The sequence below is a fragment of the Artibeus jamaicensis genome, unplaced genomic scaffold, assembly GCF_021234435.1.
Source record: "Artibeus jamaicensis isolate MK-2021 breed Jamaican fruit bat unplaced genomic scaffold, CSHL_Jam_final contig_887, whole genome shotgun sequence".
NCBI lineage: Eukaryota > Metazoa > Chordata > Mammalia > Chiroptera > Phyllostomidae > Artibeus > Artibeus jamaicensis.
In genome coordinates this window covers 986,062-1,011,523 of record NW_026522003.1, presented here as the reverse complement: position 1 = coordinate 1,011,523, position 25,462 = coordinate 986,062, and the positions used below count along the sequence as shown (strand labels likewise).

At 38.8% G+C, this 25,462-nt stretch overlaps 2 protein-coding genes and 1 pseudogene across 4 annotated transcripts in view; 1 reads left to right on the top strand and 2 right to left on the bottom strand.

Annotated features, from left to right (window-relative positions):
- SLC7A8 (solute carrier family 7 member 8) overlaps window positions 1–9,692 on the bottom strand; it is a 49,437-nt gene extending 39,745 nt beyond the window's left edge. The window contains exons 1-2 of the mRNA XM_037129290.2: window positions 9,238–9,692; window positions 8,819–8,997 (exon numbers count right to left, since the gene is read on the bottom strand). Coding sequence (XP_036985185.2) covers window positions 8,819–8,963 — 145 coding nt within the window. The 5' untranslated portion in view covers window positions 8,964–8,997; window positions 9,238–9,692. The remainder of the gene's footprint in view (window positions 1–8,818; window positions 8,998–9,237) is intronic.
- A 5-nt stretch (window positions 9,693–9,697) lies between these two features.
- The window catches only part of RNF212B (ring finger protein 212B), a 48,666-nt gene continuing 32,901 nt past the window's right edge, over window positions 9,698–25,462 (top strand). For all 3 annotated transcript variants that reach the window (XM_037129295.2, XM_037129294.2, XM_037129293.2), the window contains exon 1: window positions 9,698–9,830. The gene's annotated coding sequence lies outside the window, so the exon portion shown is untranslated. The remainder of the gene's footprint in view (window positions 9,831–25,462) is intronic.
- On the bottom strand, window positions 19,178–19,484 carry LOC119037257 (ATP synthase subunit g, mitochondrial-like; annotated as a pseudogene).

The window sequence follows — 25,462 nt, the reverse complement described above, 5'->3', positions numbered from 1 at the left end:
CTACTTGTCTAGGTATAATTTTTAAATGCTGCAGGTGGGCGGCCAACAGGTAATTGCATCTCAAAGGATATTTATTGAGCACCCACTCTGTACATGCCTGCTTTAAAAGGTAACTGGGAAGCACTTGTTCACACATGGATATTTAATAAAATAGTGGGAGCCAACCACTACCCACCAGCCACTGAAAGACGTAGGCATCCTGACCTGAGGGACTAAGAATGCTGAGCCCTTAGATATGCCCATTAAAGGCTGCCATCTGGTCTCCAGGGTCTCCCTGTCTGGTTGGGGAACCAGGCACCAACAGTGAAAGGCTCTGTCCACCTCAGAGTTTCTCATCTAGGAACAATTCTGTGCCACCCTCCCACCCCCAGAGGATAGTAGGCAATATCTGGAGGCGCTTTTGGTTGTCACTACTGGAATCTAGTGGGTGGAGACGAGGGATGCTGGTGAACACCCTACAATGTACAGGACAGCCTTCCATGGCAAAGAAGTACCTGGCCCAAAAGGTAATAGTACCAAAGTTGAGAAAACCTGCTCCACCTTCATGCCTCAATGTCATCATCTGGATAATCCCTAAAATCCTCTTCAAACTTGAATTTCAATGATATGGGTGTTTTATTTTTAAGTCAAGCACAAAAATGTATTGTTCATGAGAATAATTCATTTTAAGCTAAAATGTTTAACATTTAATTTAATTTAATTTTCCTATCACCATTTATCCTCCCCATACCCTCTTCCACCTCCACCTACCCATCTTCCCCCTAAAATATATTTTACTGTGATAAAGAACAATAACATTAAATTTACCATCTTAATCATTTTAAGTATGTAGTTCAGTAACATTAAGTATATTCATATTGTTGGGAAATATCCCAAGTGGATGATTTGTTTTTGACCAACTGCAATACTTTCTAAGCATTACCACATGCCAGGCTGAATGTGTGGGGATGTGAAAATGAGTTGGACTCAGTCCCTGCCATCAAGGAACCGTGTGGAGAAGTGAAGACATGTGCATGGACACAGAGCTGGCAACACTGTAAGCTTCGTGAGTGCCACTGCAACATACGACAAGACATTGTATTAGGAATGGAAAAGGTGCAGCCACTGTGGAAAACAGTACGGAATTTCCTCAAAAAACTAAAAATGGAACTGCCTTTTGACCTGGCAATTCCACCCTAAGAATCCTGAAACACTAATTCAAAAGAAACTATGCACCCCAATGTTCATAGCACAATTTACAATAGTCAAGTGCTGGAAACTGCCTAAGTGCCCATCACTAAATGAGTGGATCAAAAAACTATGGTACATTTACACAATGGAATACTACACAGCAGAAAGAAAGAAGGAACTCCTACCCTTCATGACAGCATGGATGGAACTGGAGAGCATTGTGCTAAGTGAAAAAAAGCCAGGCAGAGAAAGGCAAATACCATATGATCTCACCTATAAGTGGAACCTAATCAACAAAACAAACAAGCAAGCAAAACAAAATCAGAGACATGTAAATAAAGAACAAATTGACAGCAACTGGGGGGGTGATCACAGGGAAGGAAGGGGAAAGGTGAAGAAACATGTATAAAGCACCACGGACAAAGACAATGGGATGGGGGGAAGATTGAAGGTAGGTGATGGGGATGGGTAGGGTGGGGGGACAGTAATGGGGGAAAAATGAGGACAACTATAATTGAACAATAAAAAATAAAGAGAAGAGTGTAAATTTAAAAACAAAACATTTTTAAAAAGGAATGGAAAAGGTCTCTGGTACGGGCTCTTCCAAAAAAGCTTCCTGGACAAGGAGAAGTACAAAACAGATGCTGATGAGTAAGCTGATTCAAATCAACAGAAAGAAAAGGGAAAGCATTGGATGGTTGATGAGCAGGTCAGACTTGGGCTGGACTAGTCACTTTTCATCACCTGGTCAGTGTAATCAAAATCTGTGGACCAGAATTAGAGAGTGTATGTATTTGGGTTAGGGTAAGAGGGGAAGTGGAGGTGGTGGAAGGATGAGCTTAAGGAGAGAAAAAACCACATTTATGGAACGTATACCATAGGACACCAGCTTTATTTTAATACTCCACAGGAAACTTCCATTTTACAGGTAAGTAAACTGATAATTAACTTGTTCCAGGTTAAAAGTTTGTCAATAGGGAAGCAGTTTACAAATCAATACTATCTCCAAAGCCCTTCCTCCTCTGCTGTGTTGTGGATGGCTCCTCCCTTTCCACACCTCACTGACACAAGTGATAGAAAAACACATCCTTTCTACTTTCGGCATCAGGGCTCACTTAACACATGGCTCCTTTCCCCTAAGGCAACCTGATTTGCCTGTATCAGTTGTTTATTAAACACCCTATGCAGAATTGTACTCTAAAGAAGCAGCTAAAGCATTTATGCATTTCAAAGATGTTCAAACAGGCACTTTTAAAATCTATATATAACTAAGGAAAGTACAGTGATAATGCTGCAGCAATGGTACTATCTCTGGGAAATTTCCTTTCATCACGTGCAGCTCAGTGTGAGGCTGCCCTGAACACCCTAAGGTATGTTGTGAAACCCTCCCCCTGGAAACCACTGCTAATGCTGAGAATATTTAAAGCAGAGAGTGATCCAATGGGAAGACTTGTGACTGTGACAAAGGATGAGGGATGAAATGTAATCAATAAAGCTTTTTGGCTCACACTTTATTTCTTCTATAAATAAAACAGCTTAAAAACAGATTGGAGGGATAATTTTGCTTCTTAGAAATAAAATCCAGTAGTGCTCTCAGCACAGAGTCTAGCATATAATGAGCAATAAGGGTTTGCTGAATGTGAACTATGGACACATCTTGAATTCTATGACCAGTAGCCGCCACCCCTGTGACAGGGAACAGCCTGTAATTTGCCATTTCCAGATCTCCAGGGAGAAGGGACTGGGGGTGACTCATCTGTAGGTAAGTTCTGGGAGGAGAGCAAGATATGGTTCTTCTGGCTATGTATGCTCAGCCAGCTGGGAGTTAAAAATTGGAATGGAACAGTGCCTAGTCCCTTGGGGTCCTGAATTGTTATTGTTTTCGGTAGCTCAGAAAATATTCTTGAGATTATACATAAAAAGCTTTTTTTCAGCACCCCCTCACCACCCTAACCAATAACAACAACAAAACAATGAGAACAACAACAGAAATTCCAGAGGCATTTCTTTGCAGGCAGAGTGCTGCTGGGTTAACCCTCAGAGGAAAGCAGAAAGTAACCTGCGCAGTCAACTAGTCTGCCCTATGCCTGCCTGCTGCTTCAAGCAGCCAATTCACAAAAGTAATACACCTATATGGTGCGTGCCTCTCAGAGAAGACTGTCTAATCTGGGTATGGGTATTTTTGTTTTTCTAAATATAATGGGCTATTTGGTTCTGTTTCTTAGATACAGTTTTTTACCTGCTTCATTCCTATTTTCTTTCCCCAACCCTAATCATCTCCTGGTAGTCACTGACCTGTGTAACTGCTCTTTGAGAGAACATACTCTAGCCCTGCCAGCAGCCGCCTCAACCAGATTGATCCTCGAGTTCCCTGGTTGCTGGAGGCAGGAAGCATGCAACAGGATCCACGGTCCCAGTCACCCTGAGCTCCATGCTGTGGAGCATTTTGATTAAGCCCAGTGGCCTCAGAATTCAGTGACGTGGGTGAAAATCCTGGCCCTGCCATTTCCCATTTACTACTTACTCAAACCTTTCTTTTTATAACACTACTTATTTCATGGGATTATATAAGAATATTCATAAACTACTGATAAGGTACTAGGTATCTGATGCACAATACTGCTCAGTAAGTTATGTATTACGTATTCTCTATTCACCAAGACATATCTGTTTTGACAAGGCTCCCAGCTGGTTTCTGTCTCAGAGTTTTCTTTAAAGACAATGAGAGTTTCAAACTTGTTTTCATCCTGAATGAATCAAATCCTAATCTCTCTATGCATAAAAAAATAATTGAACTACAAACTCAAGAAGCAGTTTTCATACTCTATCCTCCTGATTAATATCCAGTAGACATTTTAGGGATTAGAAAGCTAATATATCATATTAGAGGCTAAAATGTAAAATCTTCTAACGTGGTATAAAATACATGAGTCTGAAAATCTTTTGGGCTTGAAAATTTTCCAAACTAGCCCAGTGCCATTCCATATGGTTATAATTATAGCCAAACTTCTCGACAAACAGCCTTAAAAAAAGGTTTGCCCCCAAATTTTCAGCACCAGACATTCATGGTCTTCCCAGACTCCAGTGCCCACATGGTGGTCCTCTATTGCCCACTCCTCCACTACACAATATGCACCAGCCTCCTTGGTTACCAGTAAAAAATGGGGAATGGCTAAGAGCTTTGGCCATGGAATCAGACCATCTCAGAAATCAAGTTTGTGATGTTGGGCAAATTACTAGCTCTGTGATTCAACTTCCCCATATTTATTGACTTATTTTTAAGATTTTTATATATTTTTAGACAGAGGGGAAGGGAAGGAGAAAGAGAAGGAGAGAAATATCAGTGTGCAGTTGCCTCTTATGTGCCCCCCACCAGGGACCTGGCCCACAACCCAGGCATGTGCCCTGACTGGGAATCAAACCTGCAACCCTTTGGTTCACAGGACAGAGCTCAATCCACTGAGCTACACCAGCCAGGGCAACTTCCCCATATTTAAAATAGAGATAGTTAGAATATCTTGTTCCATCGGATTGTGATCAGGATTAAAGAAGGCAGTATACATAAAGTGTTTATAGTGCAGGAAATGGCATTTAGAGCTCTGTAAGTACTGTTTTTTTAAAACATCTTTTTCACTGGGAGAGAGTTAGTCTAGTAGCTAGACCTGTATCCAGTATTGCTGTATAGGAAATAGATCAAGTTCCCCCAGGAACACAAACTATGGTAAAAACAAAATGGTCTGACCTAGTATGAATATTTTTCTTTTGGCTTTGCAGTGAGCCTGGTGCCTTTGGACCTAGATTCTAAGTATGTACCTAAGTACATAACTGATATAAAGTGACCCAAACAGCCAGGAACTCTAGGCTTCTCTTCCATGGTTGGGAAGACTGCTGATCTATAGAGGAATGGTTTGCAATGTGGGAGTGTATTCTGGGCTGGCCAGATCCTGTGGGAGCTGAGCTGACAGACCTCAGGCTTCCCTCTCAAGTCTTCCTGCAGTTGTACCAGGAATGCTACCTTCTTCCACCCCAGCTGATAGCCCAACTCCCCTTTAGTCTAAGGACACGTCCTCGCTGGGAATACAATAAACACTAACTGCTTCATTTATAAAAATGAATAAGGGCATCTTTCCAGGGTCTAAAGGAAAATACCCCTTTCCAGACATAAAAACAGAAATAGCAAAGAATAATTCTTAAGAGCTCAATTCAGGATTCAGACATGCTCTGGGTTTGAATCTTGGCTTCTGTACTTTTCAGCTGTGTGACCTTCACCATGTTGTTTATCCTTCGGAGCCTCTATTTCCATATCTGGAGGAAGGGTTAATAAGTGTCTACCACATGGGGTTATTGTGAGGGATAAATAAGATACTGTATGTTATATAATTGGATGACTGCTTGGTGTATAATAAGTGTTTCATAATGATAGCTAGTAGCTCGGTATACTTAGTAAATGGATTTTGTTGTTCCCTCACATGTTCTTTACATTTTGGGGGGATTTCACATTCACAGAGAAATCCAAGTTCATGTGTCACCAATGGGTTTCCTTACCCAAGTACATGTAGAGCAATAGCCTGTTTAGCTTAGGGCAAAGGTGGAGTTAAAGAAAGAAGAACAGAACAACCTAATTGTGCAGGTTGATGAAATTATTCCTAGCTCAAAGATTTTCAAACTAGGCTCCCGATAGCCTCTCAGATAAGCACTTATTACTACTGTCTTAGGACTTTTGTCCAAGAGTCAATTAAATTCAACAATCATTTGAGTCATTGTTTCATGTCGGGCACTCTGCTAAGCAATAGAGACTTGGGGATGTATAAGACACATCTTTTTTTGCTCAAGGAAATAACACTTTAGTTATTGCCCTTTTGCCTATAAAATCTCCTCAAATTATCTTCTCTACTCTATCTTTTTTCACATCTGTTAAGACGCTTCTTAATCTAGTTCTGGGTGAGAACCTCTCTCTTTTTATGTTTTCCACCATTCACTTACTTTTGCCTTCCTTCATCTCTTACACACTCAATCATAGCGTGCATTTTCAATGTGCTCTGTTTAATGCACATGGACTTGATCTCCCCGATTAGATTATAAGGAGCTCTAGGGCATGAGTCTTCTATTAGTTCATTTTATAATCCTACAGCACTTGCCATTCCCTTATTTCTACTTTAGTGCAACAATGATGATTGTGAATGAAGTTTTATAAGCTCGTATGAAATATAGTTTCACTTATCCCTCTAAGTCAACTGTGTATGAGACAGATAAAATTGGGGCAATTGCTACTTTCCTGCAGCACATCACCTGATTCGCTTAGGAAATTTCCTTTCTCTTTTTGCTTTCTAATTCTGTTTCTTCCATGGTGGTGACATTGAACACCAGATCACTAAATTCTGGGTAGAAAATGCCATTTCTATTTTTGCATTTGGTTTTCATAAAACGTGAATCACTACCATCCACTTGGAAACTCCTCTAAAAAAGGACAAGGCAGCTGCTCAGCACATTTGTAACTCAACAACCACGCAGGAGTGGAAGCAGAAAGGATTTGGCCCCCGTGTCATCCTGAAGGGGAAGCTGGCATCTTATTCTAGCTTAAATGTAGGATAGTGCCCGGTAACTCTGCCAGGATTCTCTCATTTTAGAAAAATATCCCGATTTCTCTGAAGTCACATATTTGGAATCTCTTTTCACCATAGAGCCATCCATGAGGTTGTGGACAAGTCAGCAGTAACAATCTCTCAAGTTATACTTTTTATATCTGAACACTCCCATTTCTTCATAGACTTAGAAAAATGTTAAAGAAAGACACAAACCAACCTTAGCACACAGGAAAATATCCTCTGCCCTTGAAAATCTGCTCATATGTTGGGGTGGGTGAGCAAAACTCAGGCAGGAAGAAAGCAGTTGTGCTCGAGTGTGTGAGTGTGCACATTTGTGTATGAATCAGAACCTTTTCAAAGGGAGGAAAATGCTTAATGCTCTCAGTCAAACTGGTGAAAGAGGTAACAGACGCTGAGCTATTTATAGATCTTAAATTGGCATGTACTGTACATATTGAGTACTTTGCTGATCTAATTTTTTAGAGCACTTGGGATGAAGGACAGGCAAAGAAAGGATAATAAGAGATTCAGATCAGGACTATAGTTTTTAAAATAACATTGCTTTTCCTATAACTGTAGATGCCTAGAAAACCTTCCACAATCAGAGAATTAAACAAAATGGGAGTCTATTTTTAAAACAGGATGGAGACAATTATCACTGAAGTCTGGGTGTAGGGGTGAAGAGGATTATCTGAATACTGTACTGATTTTATTTGATTTCAAGGGTGTTCTCCAGTGTCACTATTGCACAGGCGCCAAAAATGTCTCTGCGCCACCACATGGACCATCAGGTCATCCAGAGAAACTGGTTCGTGGGGCACGGAGAAACAATAAGCCTTCAAAAAGAACTCTGGAGAAATGACACAGAAGCATATCCAGCCTCTCTGACCTGCTCTCCTTTCCATGGGGAGAAGGTTAAGCCCTCTGCCAAAGACAGCAGAAGAAACTCTCTCCCTCTGAAGTGAGGACGGTAATGCGCCATTAAGGAGGAGGAGGTATTTTCTAGAAATGAAGCCCTATTTGGGCCCCCTGCTGGATGGAGTACAGGCAGGGGCTGGAGTGGCCTGCACAGGCACCCTCAGGGACACCCAGCTCCCCAGTTTTAAAGCCTCTTGGCTGGGACGAATTTTACCCATCTTTTTTTTTTTTAATTAATTATTTTTAATTTTTTTTTACATTTTTATTTATTTTTAGAGAGACAGGAAAGGAAGGAGAAAGAGAGGGAGAGAAACATTTAAGTGTAGTTGCATTTCACATGTCCCCTACTGGGGACCTGGCCTGCAACCGAGGCACTTGCCCTGACTGGGAATAGAACTGGTGACCCTTTGGTTTACAGGCCCATGCCTGATCCACTGAGCCACACCAGGCAGGGGGCCATCAGTGCTTACTTGACTCCACATTCTAGTTACTCCCAGTTCCGTTTGAGAACCTCACAGGGTTAAGAGACAGGGGGACTTCACTAGGCAACTAGAGAAAGTGCAAACTAAACATTTACAGAAAGGCACAGTCTGTCTCTTCTTCCATAATGTGTTTCCTCATCTGTGAAATGGGAGTAAGAGCCCTGACACATTTATTTCACTAAGAGCTGCCTAAAGTGGAAGAGCTATAGAAAGGCAAGGTAGTATTATGGCTATTGTAGCTATTTTTATTATTATGCGTCTCTGTAGGGCCATAGTTTCATATAACATAAAACAACAAATATCTACTAAACATGTCTCAAAAGCTAGTCTAGAGTCTGGGAGGAGATGGCTGCATGAAAACTTATTAAAACTTGAGGTTCCCCAGCCCCTCAAGCCTACTGAATCAGAACCTTCAAGTGGGGAGCAGAAAATGCTGACCTTCAGCCAGGTGTGTGATCCCTATTTGCTCATTCTATGAACACTGGACAAAATTGTTCAGCTTGGTTTAAACAACACTTGACCAGCAGCAGGTGGGCTACAGCATTACAGTACAGGTGACTGGCAAACATTTTCTAAGGGAATAGGAAGCAAAAACAGTACTTTAGAGGGGTTAAGTTTCCACAGAAGGACCACCAAGAGGGGGAAAGAAGGAATTGCACTCACCCACAATGATACCGCAGGCACTGACCAATCCAATCTCCTTCTTCAGGGCTACTCCGCCCTCTCCCTCTTCGGGCCCAGCTTCTGACTCGCTCCCACCTGGGTGGTTCTTTTCCGTGCTGTTTCGGTGCCTGGCTTCTTTTTCCATCTTAATAGAATTTCAACCTCCGAAAGATATCTTTCTAAATGCGAATGGGTGTGAATATATTTACAGAACAAGCCTTTCAAATTAAAATGTCTTCTCCCGAAATAAGGACCACTCCTACCCTCTTAAAAAAACACACAGGCAGATAAAAGAGAAAACTGAAAATATTTCTACTTTGTATTGACACTTTCTTGTCACTCGTGCTTACAACCCAGGAAAATGTTAACGGGAGGGGGGGAAGAGACACAGATATTTAAATACGAAAATATAACTGTACCGGCTACTCCGGCTGGAATTTTCCTGGAGAGATGTTGATCTTCAGAAAACAGGAGGGTTCTGCAGTGTTCAGGCAGCGGCTGATTTCAGACGCTTCAAAAAGGGAGAGTCTGGATTTCCCTCGGCTCGCCCCCTAAGAAAACAGATTTTTACCGCCCCTCAGCTTTTTCTTTTAGGAGGATAAAAGTACTTTTCGTTAACTGGAGGGGCGGAAAGGCAACCCTCCAGCCCTTCTTTTGCAGAAAAACAACTGTAGATCCGACCGGTTTGCTCTGGATCTTGTTTCCACCTGGTGTGGGTTTCTTTTCCTTTCCTCGTGTTCTCCCTTCCGACTTTTCCAGATGTCCTTTTCTGTCTCTCTTGTCCTGTCCTTATTTTCTCTCTTCCAGTCTCCGTGCTCACTGCACAGACCGCCCCATCTCTCTGGTTTTTCGGAGAATGCTCTGGCACAGCAAAACGTGCTTCCCTTTTCGCCTGTGCTTTTATATGCTGAGCTAGCTCCGCCCTCACTCCGTTCATTCCTCTCCCATCCTGGCTAGTCCCCTCCCTCTTTGATTTAATATTAGCGCTCAGCCTTCAAAGATCACAGAGAAGGTAAGTTAAAATATTTCTCCTCGTAATCGTCTCTTTTCCTCCATGTCAACTGTTCCGGGAGAGTTGATTAGCTAGTAGAGCGTTACAGGTTTTACAGCTTTATAAATGAGGAACTAACTAGTGCAGATACTTTCATGCAATCAGAAAGACGCTGGCGAATGCACTAAAATATTTATGTCTGGATCGTTTGAGGATACTAGAGAGAAGGTTGTAAGGTCATCATCTTCAAGTTTCTGAAAGGAGGAGAAGATCCACCTGTGGGGGTGGGAAATGGAAAGAATGAAGAATAATAGGCCCTGGCTGGTGTAGCTCAGTGGATGAATTGTGGGCCTGTGAACTGGGGGATGGCCAGTTGGATTCCCAATCAGGGCACATGCCTGGATTTCGGGCTGGGTCCCCAGTGGGGGGGGCCCACAAGAGATAACCACACATTGATGTTTCTCTCCCTCTTTCTCCTTCTCTTCCCCTCTGTAAAAATAAATTTTTTTAAATCTTAAAAGAAAAAAAGAATGGAAAATAGGTTCATTATAACCTTGAACTGTGAAGAGTATAGTAGAAAGAAGCTCTCCAGGAGGAGGCAATGGCTTCACTGCTGGCAGCTCTTATTTAGTGTTAGCTGAGACAGGAAAAAAATGGCTCCCCCCCTGCTTCCAGGAAAGAATGACACAAAATCTAGTGGAATGGGGCCTTTCACAGTTTTTAATATTTTTTGCATCTATAAATTATTTGAAAGGCAGACTGAGGAGGGGTAGGAAGTTATCAGCACCTCTCTGATCATAAAGCAGATTGTTGATGTTAAGAGAAGACTAACTTATGACCAAATGATATTGTCTCTTGGCTTCCCTGAAGAATTTCACCCAGAAACTGCTGCCTGAAGCATGAGAGCAATGATGTCTATTTATAATTGCAAAGTACTTTGGAAAAACAGCAAAAAGCAATATAGCAGACAACAAGATAAACCTAAAATAAAATTATTTTGAATGTGTATTAAGTACATTACTCAAAAGTATTTGATTTTAAAGCAGGTCTAAAAACCAAAGTTCCCCAACCTAACCACTAAGTACAGAAATTTGGCCTCACTTTTTGGGAACATGTTCCAAAAGATTTTGACTTTTTTTTAATCTTCACCCTCGAATATGTTTATTGATTTTAGAGAGCGAGAAAGAAACACCAATCTGTTGCCTCCCATACACACCTGATCACAGAGATCAAATCTTATACCCCGACCAAGAACTGAACCTACAACCTTTTGGCATTTGGGGCAACACAATAACCAAGTAAGCCACCTGGCCAGGGCAGAGATTTTGACTTTTAAGGAAAATAAATACTCCTTTAAAATGGGGATATTTGAGCTAAAGTGCATTTAATCATCAATCTTTTCTACTTTGTTCTTTGATCCACTCAGGAGGTGTGAAGAGATTTCAAAGGTTGAGAGTTCAACCTCTTCTTCTGTGCCAGTTCAAGATATTGTAAATTGAACACCTCAGCAAAGAAAAAAAGAGGGTGTGGTGATATAAAAAGGATTTTTAACAAAAAGAACAGACAAGGAAGAGAATATATAGCACAAAACTCCATAGGTGGGATGAGTTATGGGAAGTGAAATATTTTGAATTGCCTCTGGCCTTTCCTGACAACATTGGAAAGCACTGGGAGAAAAATTAGTGGATTCATTTTTAAACAATATGATTTGAGGACTTCTGATCAAATTTCAGCATCAAGGTATAAAACAAATCTTCCTGTTTTTCCAACATAAGTTCTTTTGGTTATGTTTGCACTCTAATTTAAATTATGTAGAATTATGAGATAAAACATGAATGCAATAAATAGTAGGTCTGTTGCCAAAATGAGTGCAAACTGACTACAATATGATAAACTTTAGCCATTTTAATTTATGAATTTAAAAGTTAAAAAGGGTGGGGTGTGTGCAGTCAAATATATTCTTGGGATATCATGGTACGAAGCACACCAAATTGGAAAGGAAGTGTTGGTGAAGATTAATATTTCTATTTCTTTAGTATTTAACTATAACTGTGTATTAGTAGTACAGTGTAAAAGCTAGGAAAAACTCTCCTCCCATTCCTTCAAAAGGACCATTTATTTATATTACATGGTTCTCTTCAGGTTGGGATACTTTGTTAAATAAACCCTAAGTGTGTTAAAATTCCATGACTAACATTGAACATAGGAGAGAAAAATTTGTTGGTGTGGTATGTTAAGAAAAATCTACAGAAATAATTAATTGAAATTTCTTAAATTTTGAGCACTGAATATTTTTTATTTATAATTCTATTCTGCATTTGGCTTTATATATATTATTTTACTTTCTACATTTAAATAGTGCTTTACCATCTACAGATTGTTTTGTGGACGACATCTCAATTCTTTCCCTCCTCATTGAACACTTTGGGTAGACAAGACAGTTATTCTTTCGTATTATAAATATCAGACAGCCAGGCTTAGAGAAGTCTCTTACCTGAAGCTGAAGACAAGACACTTAACTTATTCATGGACGAGGTGGATATCGATGGTTTACACCGAGAACTTTTCTCAAGACACTATAGCTCTTTGCAGATGCCTCAACTTCCTTTGCCTGAAGAAAATAGAAGACCCTTGGATAAGATCATATCCATCTCTTCTTGAGTTGGTGTCATAACTGTGTCTTTTAGAGACCCATCCTGAAGCCAACACTTAACATCTGTTCAGTGTGACCTATAGGACTTAATCTGCCTTTTCCAGTCCTCCACCTCAACATTTGGTTAGGTCATTTTTCAAGTACGTTAGTACAACTCCATCTCCAATATGTGGGTGACTGTTTCCTATTGCTGTGCATGTTTAAGATGGGAAGAAAAAGAAATTGGTTCCTTTAACCAAGGAAAGGTAAGAGGGTCATTTCCTTATGCAGGTGCATTTAGGAAGAGAAAGGCTGTGTGAGGCTGACACCTACTGCACAAAGAGGAATACGGGATGGGACGTGCTACTTGTATACTAGTTAAACAAAAACACAGTCATGTTCCAATATATTCTGTTTTTGAAATAACTGGTAAGAAATATCTCTTAATGCAAAGAACTAGAGCACAAAGCTCATTCACCCCGCTCTTCATTTTTTTTTTCTGGACCCAATAAAGAAGTGCTTTATTCTTGTTCTTTGTAACAGCTGTGAAATCTGAGGTCACTAATAGAGGACCCAAATTTTTTGCTGGAAAAAAGTCACAGTCACAATCTATGCTCCCACTCCACTCTTCTTCTTGCACCTATGTGTGCAGAGTCAAAAGGAAACCCTGACTTCAATTAAAACCAGCTCTTTTCCTAGAGTCCCAGTAATCACTGCCTATGATTGAACAGTGGCTTCCTGAGCTAGTGGTTCTCTGGGAGCCTTTATTTTGTTAAAAATGGAAAGTAGACAAAAATTAGTGAGCAAAGATGAAGGAAGAAAATAGAAATTGCCAAAACAGGTCAGAATGAAAGAAGGTAAGAGAAAATGTGGAGATGCAACCAGTTAATAAATTCTTTTTAGTGTATGCTGTTTGCCTTTCAGACATATTCATAAGTTCAAAGGGAGTTGTATCTTTTAGGGTTTATGCAGTCCTGAGAATTTGGATGAGGTGAACTTGTTTTGTTGTGATGGTCAATAAATTCATGCTCTTCTGAAGATAATGATGAATCCTTGCTCTGACACTAGAAACAAAAATTCCAGCAAATTACTCTTCTGTCTGCTGCACATGGTTGGATTCCATGGGGCCAGCCCAGCACTAGTGGGAACAAAATAAAGATGCATTTCCTAAGGCAGGCTGCATGTTCTTAACTCTTTGGCTGAGACCAGTCTTTCATGGAGCCTTGGTGTTATCTAAGGATTTAGGTGACTCCAGTTCTGAGTGCTTAAATATGGAAACTTTCATTTCTTAATTGGTTTTTACTGAGGATTACTCTCTACCAAAGATCAGGGCTCTTATTTATTTAATTTTAAAAACTTAGAGTAGAAAGAGTAAAATGAGGAATCTTTATTGATAGCTAAAAAAACAATATGCTGTTGCTTCTGACAATGCAGTATATATTGAGAAATCACAGCTGCTTTTAAATCTAACACAATACAAAAGCAACTAGGCACCCAACAAATGCCTTTTATCATAATCAACTACAAAAATGAACATTGTAAAAAGATATGCCTTCCTCTTCCAGACTATGGCTAATACACCAAAAAATAAAATATTGTCCCCATAGTTAATAAAAAGTGTTTGCTTTGGGGGCTATAAAATAATAATATACCTTGAGTTCTGGCCAAGATGGAGATGTAGGTAGAAATGTTTTGCTTCCTTACACAACCAAAAGAAGGATAACAACCAATTTACAAACAATAAATAACCCGAAGTGCCTGAAAATCAAACTGCATGGAACTCTGACAACCAAGGAGTTAAAGAAACATTCATCTAGACCTGTTGGAGGGGTGGAGATGAAAGACAGGTGGGCAGAGAGGACACATGGCAAGGCAGTGGATCATGGCGGTGAGGAGGGGCTGGCTGAATGGGAAACTAAATGCTCAAGGCTAGCTGTAAAATACTGTGGGGGTTGTGATGGTGGGAGAAACTCCCAGTCTCACAGGAGAGTTTGTTGGAAAGTGGGGCTAGAGTGGAGCAAACGAGCAACATTGTTCCCTCTTAGACCCTTCCCCCACATACAGCACTACAACACAGCAAAGAGGGTTGCCCCACCCCCAGTGAATACCTGAGGCTCCGCACCCTTATAACAGGTAGACAAAGAAATGTGGCCCAAATGAAAGAACAGATCAAAATCCCAGAAAAAGAGCTAAGTGACAAGGAGATAGACAACCTATCTGATGCAGAGTTCAAAACACTGGTAATTAAGATGCTCACAGAACTGATTGAGCTTGGTCACAAAATGAAGGAAGAAATGAAAGCTACTCAAAGTGAAATAAAGCAAAATATACAGGGACCCAACAGTGAAGGGAAGAAAACCAGTACTCAAATCAATGATTTAAAACAAAAGGAGGAAATAAACATCCAACCAGAACAGGATGAAAAAATAAGATTCAAAAAAATGAAGAAAGGCTTAGAAACCTCTGGGACAACTTTAAGCACTCTAACATCCAAATCACAGGGGTGCCAGAAGGAGAAGAATAATAGCAAGAAATTGAAGGCTTTTTTGAACAGATAATGAAGGAAAATTTTCCTACTCTGGTGAAGGAAATAGATGTGCAAGTCCAGGAAGCTCAGAGAGTCCCAAAGAAGTAGGAACCAAGGAGGAACACACCAATACACATCGTAATTAAATTACTCAAGATTAAAGATAAGGGAAGAATCTTAAAAGCAGCAAGAGAAAAGGAGACAGTTACTACAAAGGAGTGCTCATAAGACTCTTGGCTGATTTCTCAAAAGAAAACTTTACAGGCAAAAAGGGGCTGGAAAGAAGTATTCTAAGTCATGAAAAGCAGGGACCTACATCCAAGATTACTCTATCCAGCAAAGCCATCATTTAGAATGGAACTGCAGATAAAGTACTTCCTAGATAAGGTCAAGTTAAAGGAGTTCATCATCACCAAGTCCTTATTATATGAAGTGTCAAAGAGACTTATCTAAGAAAAAGAAGATGATCAAAACTATGAATGGTAAAATGACAGCAAACTCATAACTATCAACAACTGAACCTAAAACCCCCCCAAAACAGAAACAAAAACAAACTAAAGAAACAACTAGAACAGGAACAGATTCAGAGAAATGGAGATCACATGGAGGGTTATCAGTGGGGAGGGAGCAGGGGGAAAAGTTACAGGTATTAAGAAGCAGAATTGACAAAGGGGGTAGAAATGGGAGGGAGAAGGGGAGGGTGGGGGTGGGCTGGGATTGGGGTAGAGGGCAGAGAACTGTAGTTGAACAATAAAAATAAAATAGAAGATAAAATAAAATAAAATAAAAAAGAGGTTACTATCCAAAATTTCTAAAGAAATTACAAACTGAACACCAAAAAAAAAAAAAAAAGAGAAGCAGAATTGATAGGTATAAAATAGACAGGGGGAGCTTAAGAACAATATAGGAAAGGGAGAAGCTGAAGAACTTACATGCATGACCCATGAACGTGAACTAATGGGAGTGAATGTTGGAGGGAGGAGGATGAAGGGCTGAGGGGGATAAAGGGGACAATAAAAATGGGGTGACTGTAATAGCATAATCGATAAAATATACTTAAAAAAGAAATATTAACAAAAATCGAATTGTAAATTATAGATGTGTATAACATCACATTTTTAAAAAACATTTGTAACATATGTTTGTTTTGTGTGTTGGTTATGTGGAATAAGATCAAGGGTGATGGGCTTTCACTTTCCAATTTATAAACTTGTTTTTTAGTTTTTTTAAAAGAATAATGAAGTGCAATATGTGGTCCTGAATTTCTGTTGTTTTCTCTCTTTAGGACATTTGTGGGACAATTGGTGAAATTTGAATAAGGTTTCTAGATTATAGTATATCAACATTAATTTCTTGATTTCGATAATGGTACTGTGTTTATGCGAGAGAATGTTCTTGTTTATGAGAAATGCACACTGAAATATTTAGCAGTAATGGGCATTATGTCTGAAAACACTGTCAAATGAAACAGAACAAATAATGAAAGAGAATAACAAAGCAAATATGGTAAAGTCAACATTTGGGGAATCTGGTTTAAAATAAACAAGAATTATTCTATCTTTGCACTTTTTCTGTAAGTCTGAGATTATAAAATTAAATGTTTTTTAAAGGTATAGAACAGAATAAAAAGTACGTTGCCATGTGTATAGGAGACCATTCTGCGCGGCATGGGCCCAGTTCACATTCAGAAAGACCAGTGGAAAGCGAGGTCCGATGCACAGGACCCACACCTACGAATAGGTTCTCCCGTGGGGAATCAGGCCTGCATTGTACCTAGGCCACTATGAGACTTGCTTTTTGCTAAAACTCCCTCATGTTGAATTGAGACAGCAAATGTTTACTACATATCTTTAAAGTAGCTTCCTATAATCTATTCTAAACCTTCCAAGGACCAGTGTAACCAGTTCAACTACTTTTCCCTTTGCATTTGCAAATACTCTTCTTCTGTGATGTGATTAGTGGCCTCCTCTCCTTTGTTTTCTGTAAAAGGTAAACCACCTAAAGCAATCCTCTGCATAGTAAATGAGAACCAGAAATGCAATAAAAGCTAGTCAAGGCAAAGGTTGGGGCACTCTCCTCTTGAGGGAGTGGCTAGGCCACTCCGAAGCACTCTCCCCTTGTGAGCATGGCTGTGCTGTCCCTTTTCCTCCACAGGACTTGTTAGTCCATGTGAATTTGTTGTGTCTCATCCACAATGTTGTGGACCCCATATGTGTATGGAAAATGAAATATAGCATGTGCATATATATGTAACTATAGAAATGACCTGTGAAAAGACACACAAGAACTAGCACTGTTCACAACCTTTGGAAATGAAAATTTGGTGTCTGGGAAAAAAAGAAAGACAAACTTCTTATTGTATGTCCTTTCAGTTTTTACTAAGTAAATAATCTGCCTATCAGTTCTGAGTGATGGTCGTTCCAGATTTTAGTTGCAATTTTGATGTGGTTGTGTGAAGAGGTGAACCATGTCTGCCTATGCAGCCATCTTGACTGGCGGTCTTGATTTTTTTTTTTTAATCTTCACCTCAGGATATTTTTTATTAATTCTAGAGAGTGAAAGAGAAAGAGAAACATTGGTGTGAGAGAGAAATATCAATCAGTTGCTTCCCACATGTACCCAGACCTGGTATTGAACCTGCAACCCAAGTATCTGTATTAACTGGGAATCGAATCAGCAACCTTTTGGTATACAGGATGATGCTACAACCAACTAAGCCACCTGGCCAGGCCTGGACAATTAATTTTTTGAGAAATGCAGTTTAGTTGAGAAAATACAATCTTTTCAATGAATAGTGCTGGAACAATTGAATATTCATTTGTAGAAAACACAAACAAAGCCACAAACACATATACATGAAAGAACTTTAATCTATACCTCATGCCATATAAAAAAATAAACTTGAATTGAATTATATTTTTAAATGCAAATCCAAAACTATAACTCCTGGTGTCTAGAATTTCTAGAAGAAAATATGGGGGAAAATCTTTGTGACCTTGGATTAGGTAAAGATTTCTTAGATATGACATCAAAAATGCTACGTAAAAGAATAAATTGATCATTTGAATTTCATGAAAAGTAAGACCTGTTCTTCAAAAACCACTATTAAGACACTGAAAAGATGAGTCACAGACTGAGCATATATTTGATAAAGGAGTCTCATAGAAAGATTTTTTTCTCACTGCTCCTAGGTTAGAGGTATTCACCCACGTCTTCTTCCAGTTTTGTATATTTCATTTTTATATTTAGATTTCTGACCCATTTGAAATATCCTGAATAATATGAGAAACAGACCCGATATTACATTTTTCCAAATGGCTATTCAGTTGTCCCAACCCTATTTGTTAAGAAATTCACGCCCCTCCCCCCACTGAATTCCCCACCTTTATAATAAATTTAAAATTCCAAATATACATGATTTTATTTCTGGCTCTCTATTCTATCTAAATTCCCTGTGTGTTTATCCATGCACCAATACCATACTTTTTAAATTATATAGTCTTTATAATATGTTGTAATACCGAGGGGTGTCCAGCTTTCTGTTCCACATGACTCTTAAAAAATTATCAGGGGTTTCCTGTATACTTTTGTTTGTTTGTTTGGTCATTTTCCATATGAACTTTATAATCATTTTGTTTAATTCCAGAAAGGCAACCTGTTGGTGTTTTTTGTTAGGATAGTGTCAAATTTACACATTAACTTAGAATTGATATCAAGATGTTGACTCATCCTCTCCAAAAACAAGACTTGCTTTTCCACTTTTTTAAAAAATTTTTATTTATTTATCTTTAGAGGGGAAGGGAAGGAGAGAGGGAGAGAAACATCAATGTATGGTTGCCTTTCATGTGTCCCCTGCTGGGAACTGGCCTGCAGGGAAGCAGCCTGCAACCCAGGCATGTGCCCTGACTGGGAATTGAACCGCAATTGTCTGGTTCACAGGCCTGCGCTCAATCCACTGAGCTACACCAGCCAGGGCAATGCTTTTCCACTTTTTTATGTTAACTTCTTTCTCTTTCAGTAATATTTTTAAATTTTCTTCATATACATTTGCATATTTCTGTATTGCCTAGGCATTTTACCTTTTTTGTTTTTATTTATTTGTTTGTTTATTTAAATATCTTTTTAAAATTCAAATACCATTCTGATCATTTATGGCCCAAGAACATTCAAATAATAAACCAAAAAGAAATAGATGTTAAAGATTGATCTTCAAACATAGCCAATGATGCCATGCTTGCCTATGATCTCGCCAACATAAAACCACATCCACACCTCAGTGACCACCAAACCATTCGGCACAGCTTCCTTGACTGTGAGCTGTTTGAAGCTACCAGTCTGGACACTATTGACTTTTTTTCAAGCTCTGTATAGCTGTTGGAATCTCAGCAGTGGTTGGAGGAATCAGCTCAACCTTGGCATAGTGCCAAAATGTGGCCAGTCAAGCTTTTGAGTAAGTCACAGCAACATTTACTAGCACTGGGGCCTTCTCTGCGAGGTTACGAACAAATTGGGCCATGGTTGCTGGATGGAAAGTCTGTGGTCCTGCCAGCCAGCTGAATCCTTTGTTGTTATTTTAAATAGAATCTTTTCTCCCATTATTTCTCCCGATTTGTCATTATTTGAGTGTGTATATGTTACTTATTTCTTTTTGTTAATTTTATTTATTTATTTTTAAAGATTTTATTTATTCATTTTAGAGATAGGGGGAGAGAGAAAGAGAGGGAGAGAAACATTAGTGTGTGGTTGCCTCTCACACACTCCCCAGTAGGAACCTGGCCTGCAACCCAGGTATGTGCTCTGACTGGGAATTGAACTGGCGACCCTTTGGTTCACAGGCCAGAGCTCAATCCACTGAGCCACACAAGCCAGGGCTCTTTGTTAATTTTATCACCTGTTACTTTACTAAAGTTTATTATTTATAGTAGTTTTCTCATTGTCTTGGATTTTTCAGATATATAATATAATCATATAATCTACTAAAAGAAATATTTTTATCTTATCCTTTTAAACTAATTTAAGATTTTATGTATTTATCTTTAGAGGGGACGCGAAGGAGAGAGGGAGAGAAAGATCAATGTATAGTTGCCTCTCATGCATCCCCTACTGGGAACTGGCCTGCAACCCAGGCATGTGCCCTGACTGGGAATTGAACCGTGATCCTTTGGTTTGAAGGCCCACGCTCAATCTGCTGAGCCAGGGCCTAAATAATATTTTAATACCATGTTAAATGTAGTGGCACTCTTGCCTCAATCCTGACTAACAAGAATATGTCTTGTGTTTCCTTATTTAAAAAACATTGGCTTTTACATACACATGTATCTCTTTTAATCATATCAAGGAAATATCCACTGATTCCCACATTATTGAAATTTTAAATCAGAAATGAATGTGAATTATGACAAATGCTTTATTGGCACTTGTGAAGATGATATTTATTTTTAGAAATATTACTATAATATATTACATTAATGCATTTTCTATCCTTGAACCATCTTTTCATTCCTATAATGAACATCACTTGGTCATAATATGTACTTGAAAATGTGTTATTGGATTCTATCTGCTAATATCTTATTTAAGATTTTTGCATCAATATTCACAAGCAAGACTGTTCTGTAGTTTTTTTTTTTAGGTGTGTGTACAATACTGTTTTTAAATGTCAATGTTAAGTTCATTTCATAAAATACTTTGGAAAATTTCCTCCTTTTTCTACGGCCCAGAATATTCAATAGAATTAAGATTGCATTTACAAAAACCATTTATGCAATGGTTTGAGTTGTAAGAAATAATTATTTTTCAATGAAACAGCATTTTTATTGAAAGTACAACTAACTATAGCCATTCAGACTTGGGTATTTGGTAGATGTTTTCTCAAAAATAAACAAAATGAACTTGTTATGTCAAAGAAAACAAAGAATACTATTTGTTGTCAATGATAAAATTCAAGATTTAATATGAAAATAAGAATTTGGGTTAAAAAAAATTTTTTTTTACATTGACTCATATATTCCCCATTCCATGCCTCAGAACGCTATTCTCCCCCAAACAGGGCTCCAGCCTTGGCATTAACAGAATTGGCTTACCAATTCTTGGTAGCACCGAGAATTTAACTTTGGAGCTCTGCTTCTTTTATAATTTTGTGCTAGGCCTGGTCCTCTGTTTTTTCTACCTTCCTGATGCAGGAGATGAGTCTCTTCATATGTTGTGAGGAGGACAAAAATAAAATTTAGAGAAAAGAAAGTTAGAATTTTGAAAAACTTGTACTGCAGCTGCGAGCCCGACAGCTTCTCAACACTCAAAGACTTTCCTGGTAAGATTGGTAGTGATACTCATAAAAGTGATTTTTAAATGCTGTATGTGTCAGTGTGCATAACTCAGTGAACCAATATTTTCCAAATGACCACTTTGATCTACTTGTAAGATGTTACATATTTATTGATCAGAATTCCATATTGCGACTAGCTTTAACAAACTCCCATTTCTTGAATTTTGGAATTTTGGTACAGTACCAAAGGAAAATGTTCACAATTATGTGAGTAGCTATTAAAATAGTAATTTCTTTTCTAACTACATATTTTGGTGAGTCCAGATATTCACACACTTCAACCAAAACAGCATACTGCAACAGGGTCAACGCAGAAGCAGATAAGTGAATCCAGGTGATTTCTATTAAGTCAGCTAGTAAGAGATTATAAAACTGTAGAAGAATGCCATGCTTCTCGCTACATTGATCTTATTTTGGAAAATATAGCTATTTTTCATAGTTTATGTTACTATTTAATGGATTTATCATTATTTTCAAATGAGTTAATAAATATTTTAAACCACTTAGTTTTTATTGTTAATATGATAAATATTGATAGATACAATTCATATAAACAAAAGCTCTTTGTGGAGGGGGGCCCTCAATAATTTTTAAAATGAAAAGGAATTCTGAGACCAAAAAGTTCGAGAGCCACTACTTAGTGGTTTCCTCAGGAAAAAGTTCATGTTCTTATTTTGCAAGTGGCCTTTATACCTGAAGGGTAAAAAAAATACAGTATAATGGAAAATAAAATTTTTGGATCATATTTTCTTTTTCAAATTTTCAGAAATGCTCTTTCATTGTTTCTAGCATAAAATGCTGCTGTAGAGAAGTTTTATGCCAACCTAATTTTCTTTTTCTTGTAGGTAAATAGTACCTTTTGCCTGGACCCTCAAAGAGGTTTTTTGGTTTTGACTATCCTGGGTCAGTTTTCTTGAATAGACAATATACTTTTTCAATTTATAGATTTATATCTTATTTTATTTCAAGAAAAGTTTTGCAAAATTTTGTTTTAAATATTTGTTCTGATGCATCACTCTGGTTTTCCTCGGGATAATAAATGTTTCTGTACGTATGTTTGTAAAATCTCTTGGTTATTTTCTATATTCATCACTTTATCTTAAAACTTTTTATTTTCCTTTTTTAATCTTTCAGTCTGTAATTGTGCTTTCTTCCAGTTTTTTCCTGAAAAATGTTTAATAATTCCTTCCTGAGATTTCTGATTGTTCTCTATCCATACCACTTTTTAACTTTTCTAATTCTGATTTGTGCTGTTCTTTCAAAGCATCTATTATTATCTATTTCATTTAAAAACATGATGAAGTCTGCATCTGCTTTGTGACCACAGTTTTAGCATGTTGTCGACTACTGGAACATTATAAGGTTTACTGTACTTTCACCTCGTCGTCTCCACAGTAACATGTATGCAATTAGCTCACATTCCTTATTCGTTCCCAATCTTAAATGAGATAGATATCCACGGACAACTACTCAGAACCTGCGTCCGGCAAGCCCCCAAAAAACCCCGCCCCGCCCCGGGCCCGCCCCGCCCCGCCCCCACTTAGCCGCTGAAACACTCCCTGGCCCCGCCCATGCCTCAGGCACGCAGCCGCGAGCCACGCCCAGCCTCTTGCTTCTCCCTCCCACGAGGCTCGCTGTAAATTTTCCCGCCATTTGCAGCACTTTGAGGAGAACCGGATAATTTCGGTGAGATCCGCAGCCTTCTGGGATCACAGCGGCTAGTTGGGCAGGGAAGATAGTTGTAAAATAACTCCTGGAAAATTTAAGGTTCTGCCAAATCCCTGTCATCCCTAGAAACCAGGCAAGTCTTGTCCTCACAAACCCTGTTAACTGCCCTTCCTGTAGGGGTTCGTCTGGCCAACTCGTTTGACTAAAATTGCTGCTCCCTCTAAACAAACCACGGCATATATGGCGGGGCCTTTTCCGAAGTTCTGCAGACTCACTTCCGGGTAGAGGTTAGTGTCCAATGAGCAATAAATTGAAACCTGAAGCTCCTGGCTTTGACTGCACAATACCTTTGCATTGATCTGGTGAGTTACTTGATCGTGACTCTTACCTTATGTTACAATAATTTAAAGTTTTTAGCAAACTAGCTACCATTCTTTCAGGAAACCTCCTCCATAAACTGTTTTAAAACATTTTTTAAAGATTTAAGTGGGGGGGGGGATTATCTCTTTTTTAATTATTTTCCCAATTTAATTTCAAAGGATATTCAAAGTAGTAAACATTATATTCTTAAAAAACGCTTTTTTTTTTTTTCCCCCCTGGCTGGCATGGTTCAGTAGATTCAGCACCTGTCTGTGAACTGAAAGGTTGCTGGTTCAACTCCCAGTCAGGGCATATGCCTGGGCTGTGGGCCTGGTCCCCAGTAGGGGGTGCTCAAGGGGTAAACAATCCATGTTTCTCTCACACATGGATGTTTCTCTCCCTCCCTTCCCCTCTCTCTAAAAGTAAAGAAAATCTTATTTTTAAAAAAAACGTATTTTCAAAGCATCATCTCCTTTAATCCTCACGATAGCCCTGTGAGCTCAGACCTCCTAATGAGCCCCTTTATAGATGAGGAAACTGAGGTTCAGACGGGCTCCACAACTTCTTTGAGTTCACAAAAGCAGGGCCCAGATTTGCTGAAATTCAAACCCAGATTTGCTGAAAAGATCAGCTTTTGAACCATTTACTATAGGTATATAATTACCATGTCTTACAGATCATACTATTTTTGAAGATTATTGATAAATATAAATTTCAGAGCTGATGGCTAAGTAGGTCAGTAACCTGGCTTCTTGCCTTCCTTCACTTATGTGGAGACTACAAAGGCTAACAACATCTTTTTTACATTATATTTTATTGATTATGCTATTACAGCTGTCCTGGTTTTATCCTCTTCTGCCCCCTTCCATCTGGAACCTCACTCCCTCAGGCAATACCCTCACCATTGTTCATGTCCACGGGTCACATGTGTAAGTTCTGTGGCTACTCCATTTCCTATATACTATGTTTTACATTCCCATGGCTACCCTGCAACTACCTGTTTGTACTTCTTAATCCTTTCAGTTCTTCACTCATTCCCCCACATCCCTCTCCCATCTGGCATTAATAAAAATACTCTCTGTATCCATAATTCTGTCTTCGTTCTTCTTTTGCTTAGTTTGTTTTTTAGATTCAATTGTTGATAGATATGTATTTATTGCCATGTTATTGTTCATAGTTTTGATCTTCTTTTTCTTAAATAAGTCCCTTTAATATTTCATATAATAATGGCTCTGTGATGATGAACTCCTTTAGTTTTTTCTTATCTGGGAAGTTTATTTGCCCTCCAATTCTAAATGATATTTTTGCTGGGTAGAGCAATCTTGGCTGTAGGTCCCTGCTTTTCATGACTTTGAATATTTCTTGCCAATCTCTTCTAGCCTGTAAAGTTTCTTTTGAGAAATTAGCTGATAGTCCTCTGGGAACTCCTCTGTGGGTAACTACTTTCCTTTTTCTGCTTTTAAGATTCTCTCTTTATCTTTAAACTTTGGCATTTTAATTATTATGTGTCTTGGAGTGGGCCTCTTTGCGTCCATCTGGGACTCTCTGTGCTTCCTGGACTTGTATGTCTGTTTCCTTCACCAAATTAGGGAACTTTTCTTTCGCTATTTTTTCAGATAGATTTCCAGTTTCTTGCTCTTTCTCTTCTCTTTCTGGTACCCCTATGATGCAAATGTTGGACCTTTTGAAGTTGTCCCAGAGGCTGCTTAAACTATCCTCATTTTGGGGGGGTTCTTTTTTTCTTCTTGTTGTTCTGGTTGATTGTTGGTTTTTTGTCTTCCTTTTGTTCCAAATCATTGAGTTAATCCTCAGCTTCATACAGCCTACTGTTATTTTCCTATAAATTGTTCTTTATTTAAATGAGTGTATCCTTTGTTTCTGACTGGATCTTTTTTATGCTGTTGAGATCCTTACTAAGTTCCTTGAGCATCCTTATAACCAGTGTTTTGAACTCTGCATCTGATAGATCGCTTATTTCCATTTTGTTTAGCTCAGGAGTGTCTAACTTATGGCCCGTGGGCCTTAAGCAGTCTAGGATGGCCATGAATGAAGTCCAACACAAAATTGTAAATTTATTTAAAACACTGTAAGATTTTTTTTTATGATCACATGTTACAATGTATTTCATATGTGGCCCAAGA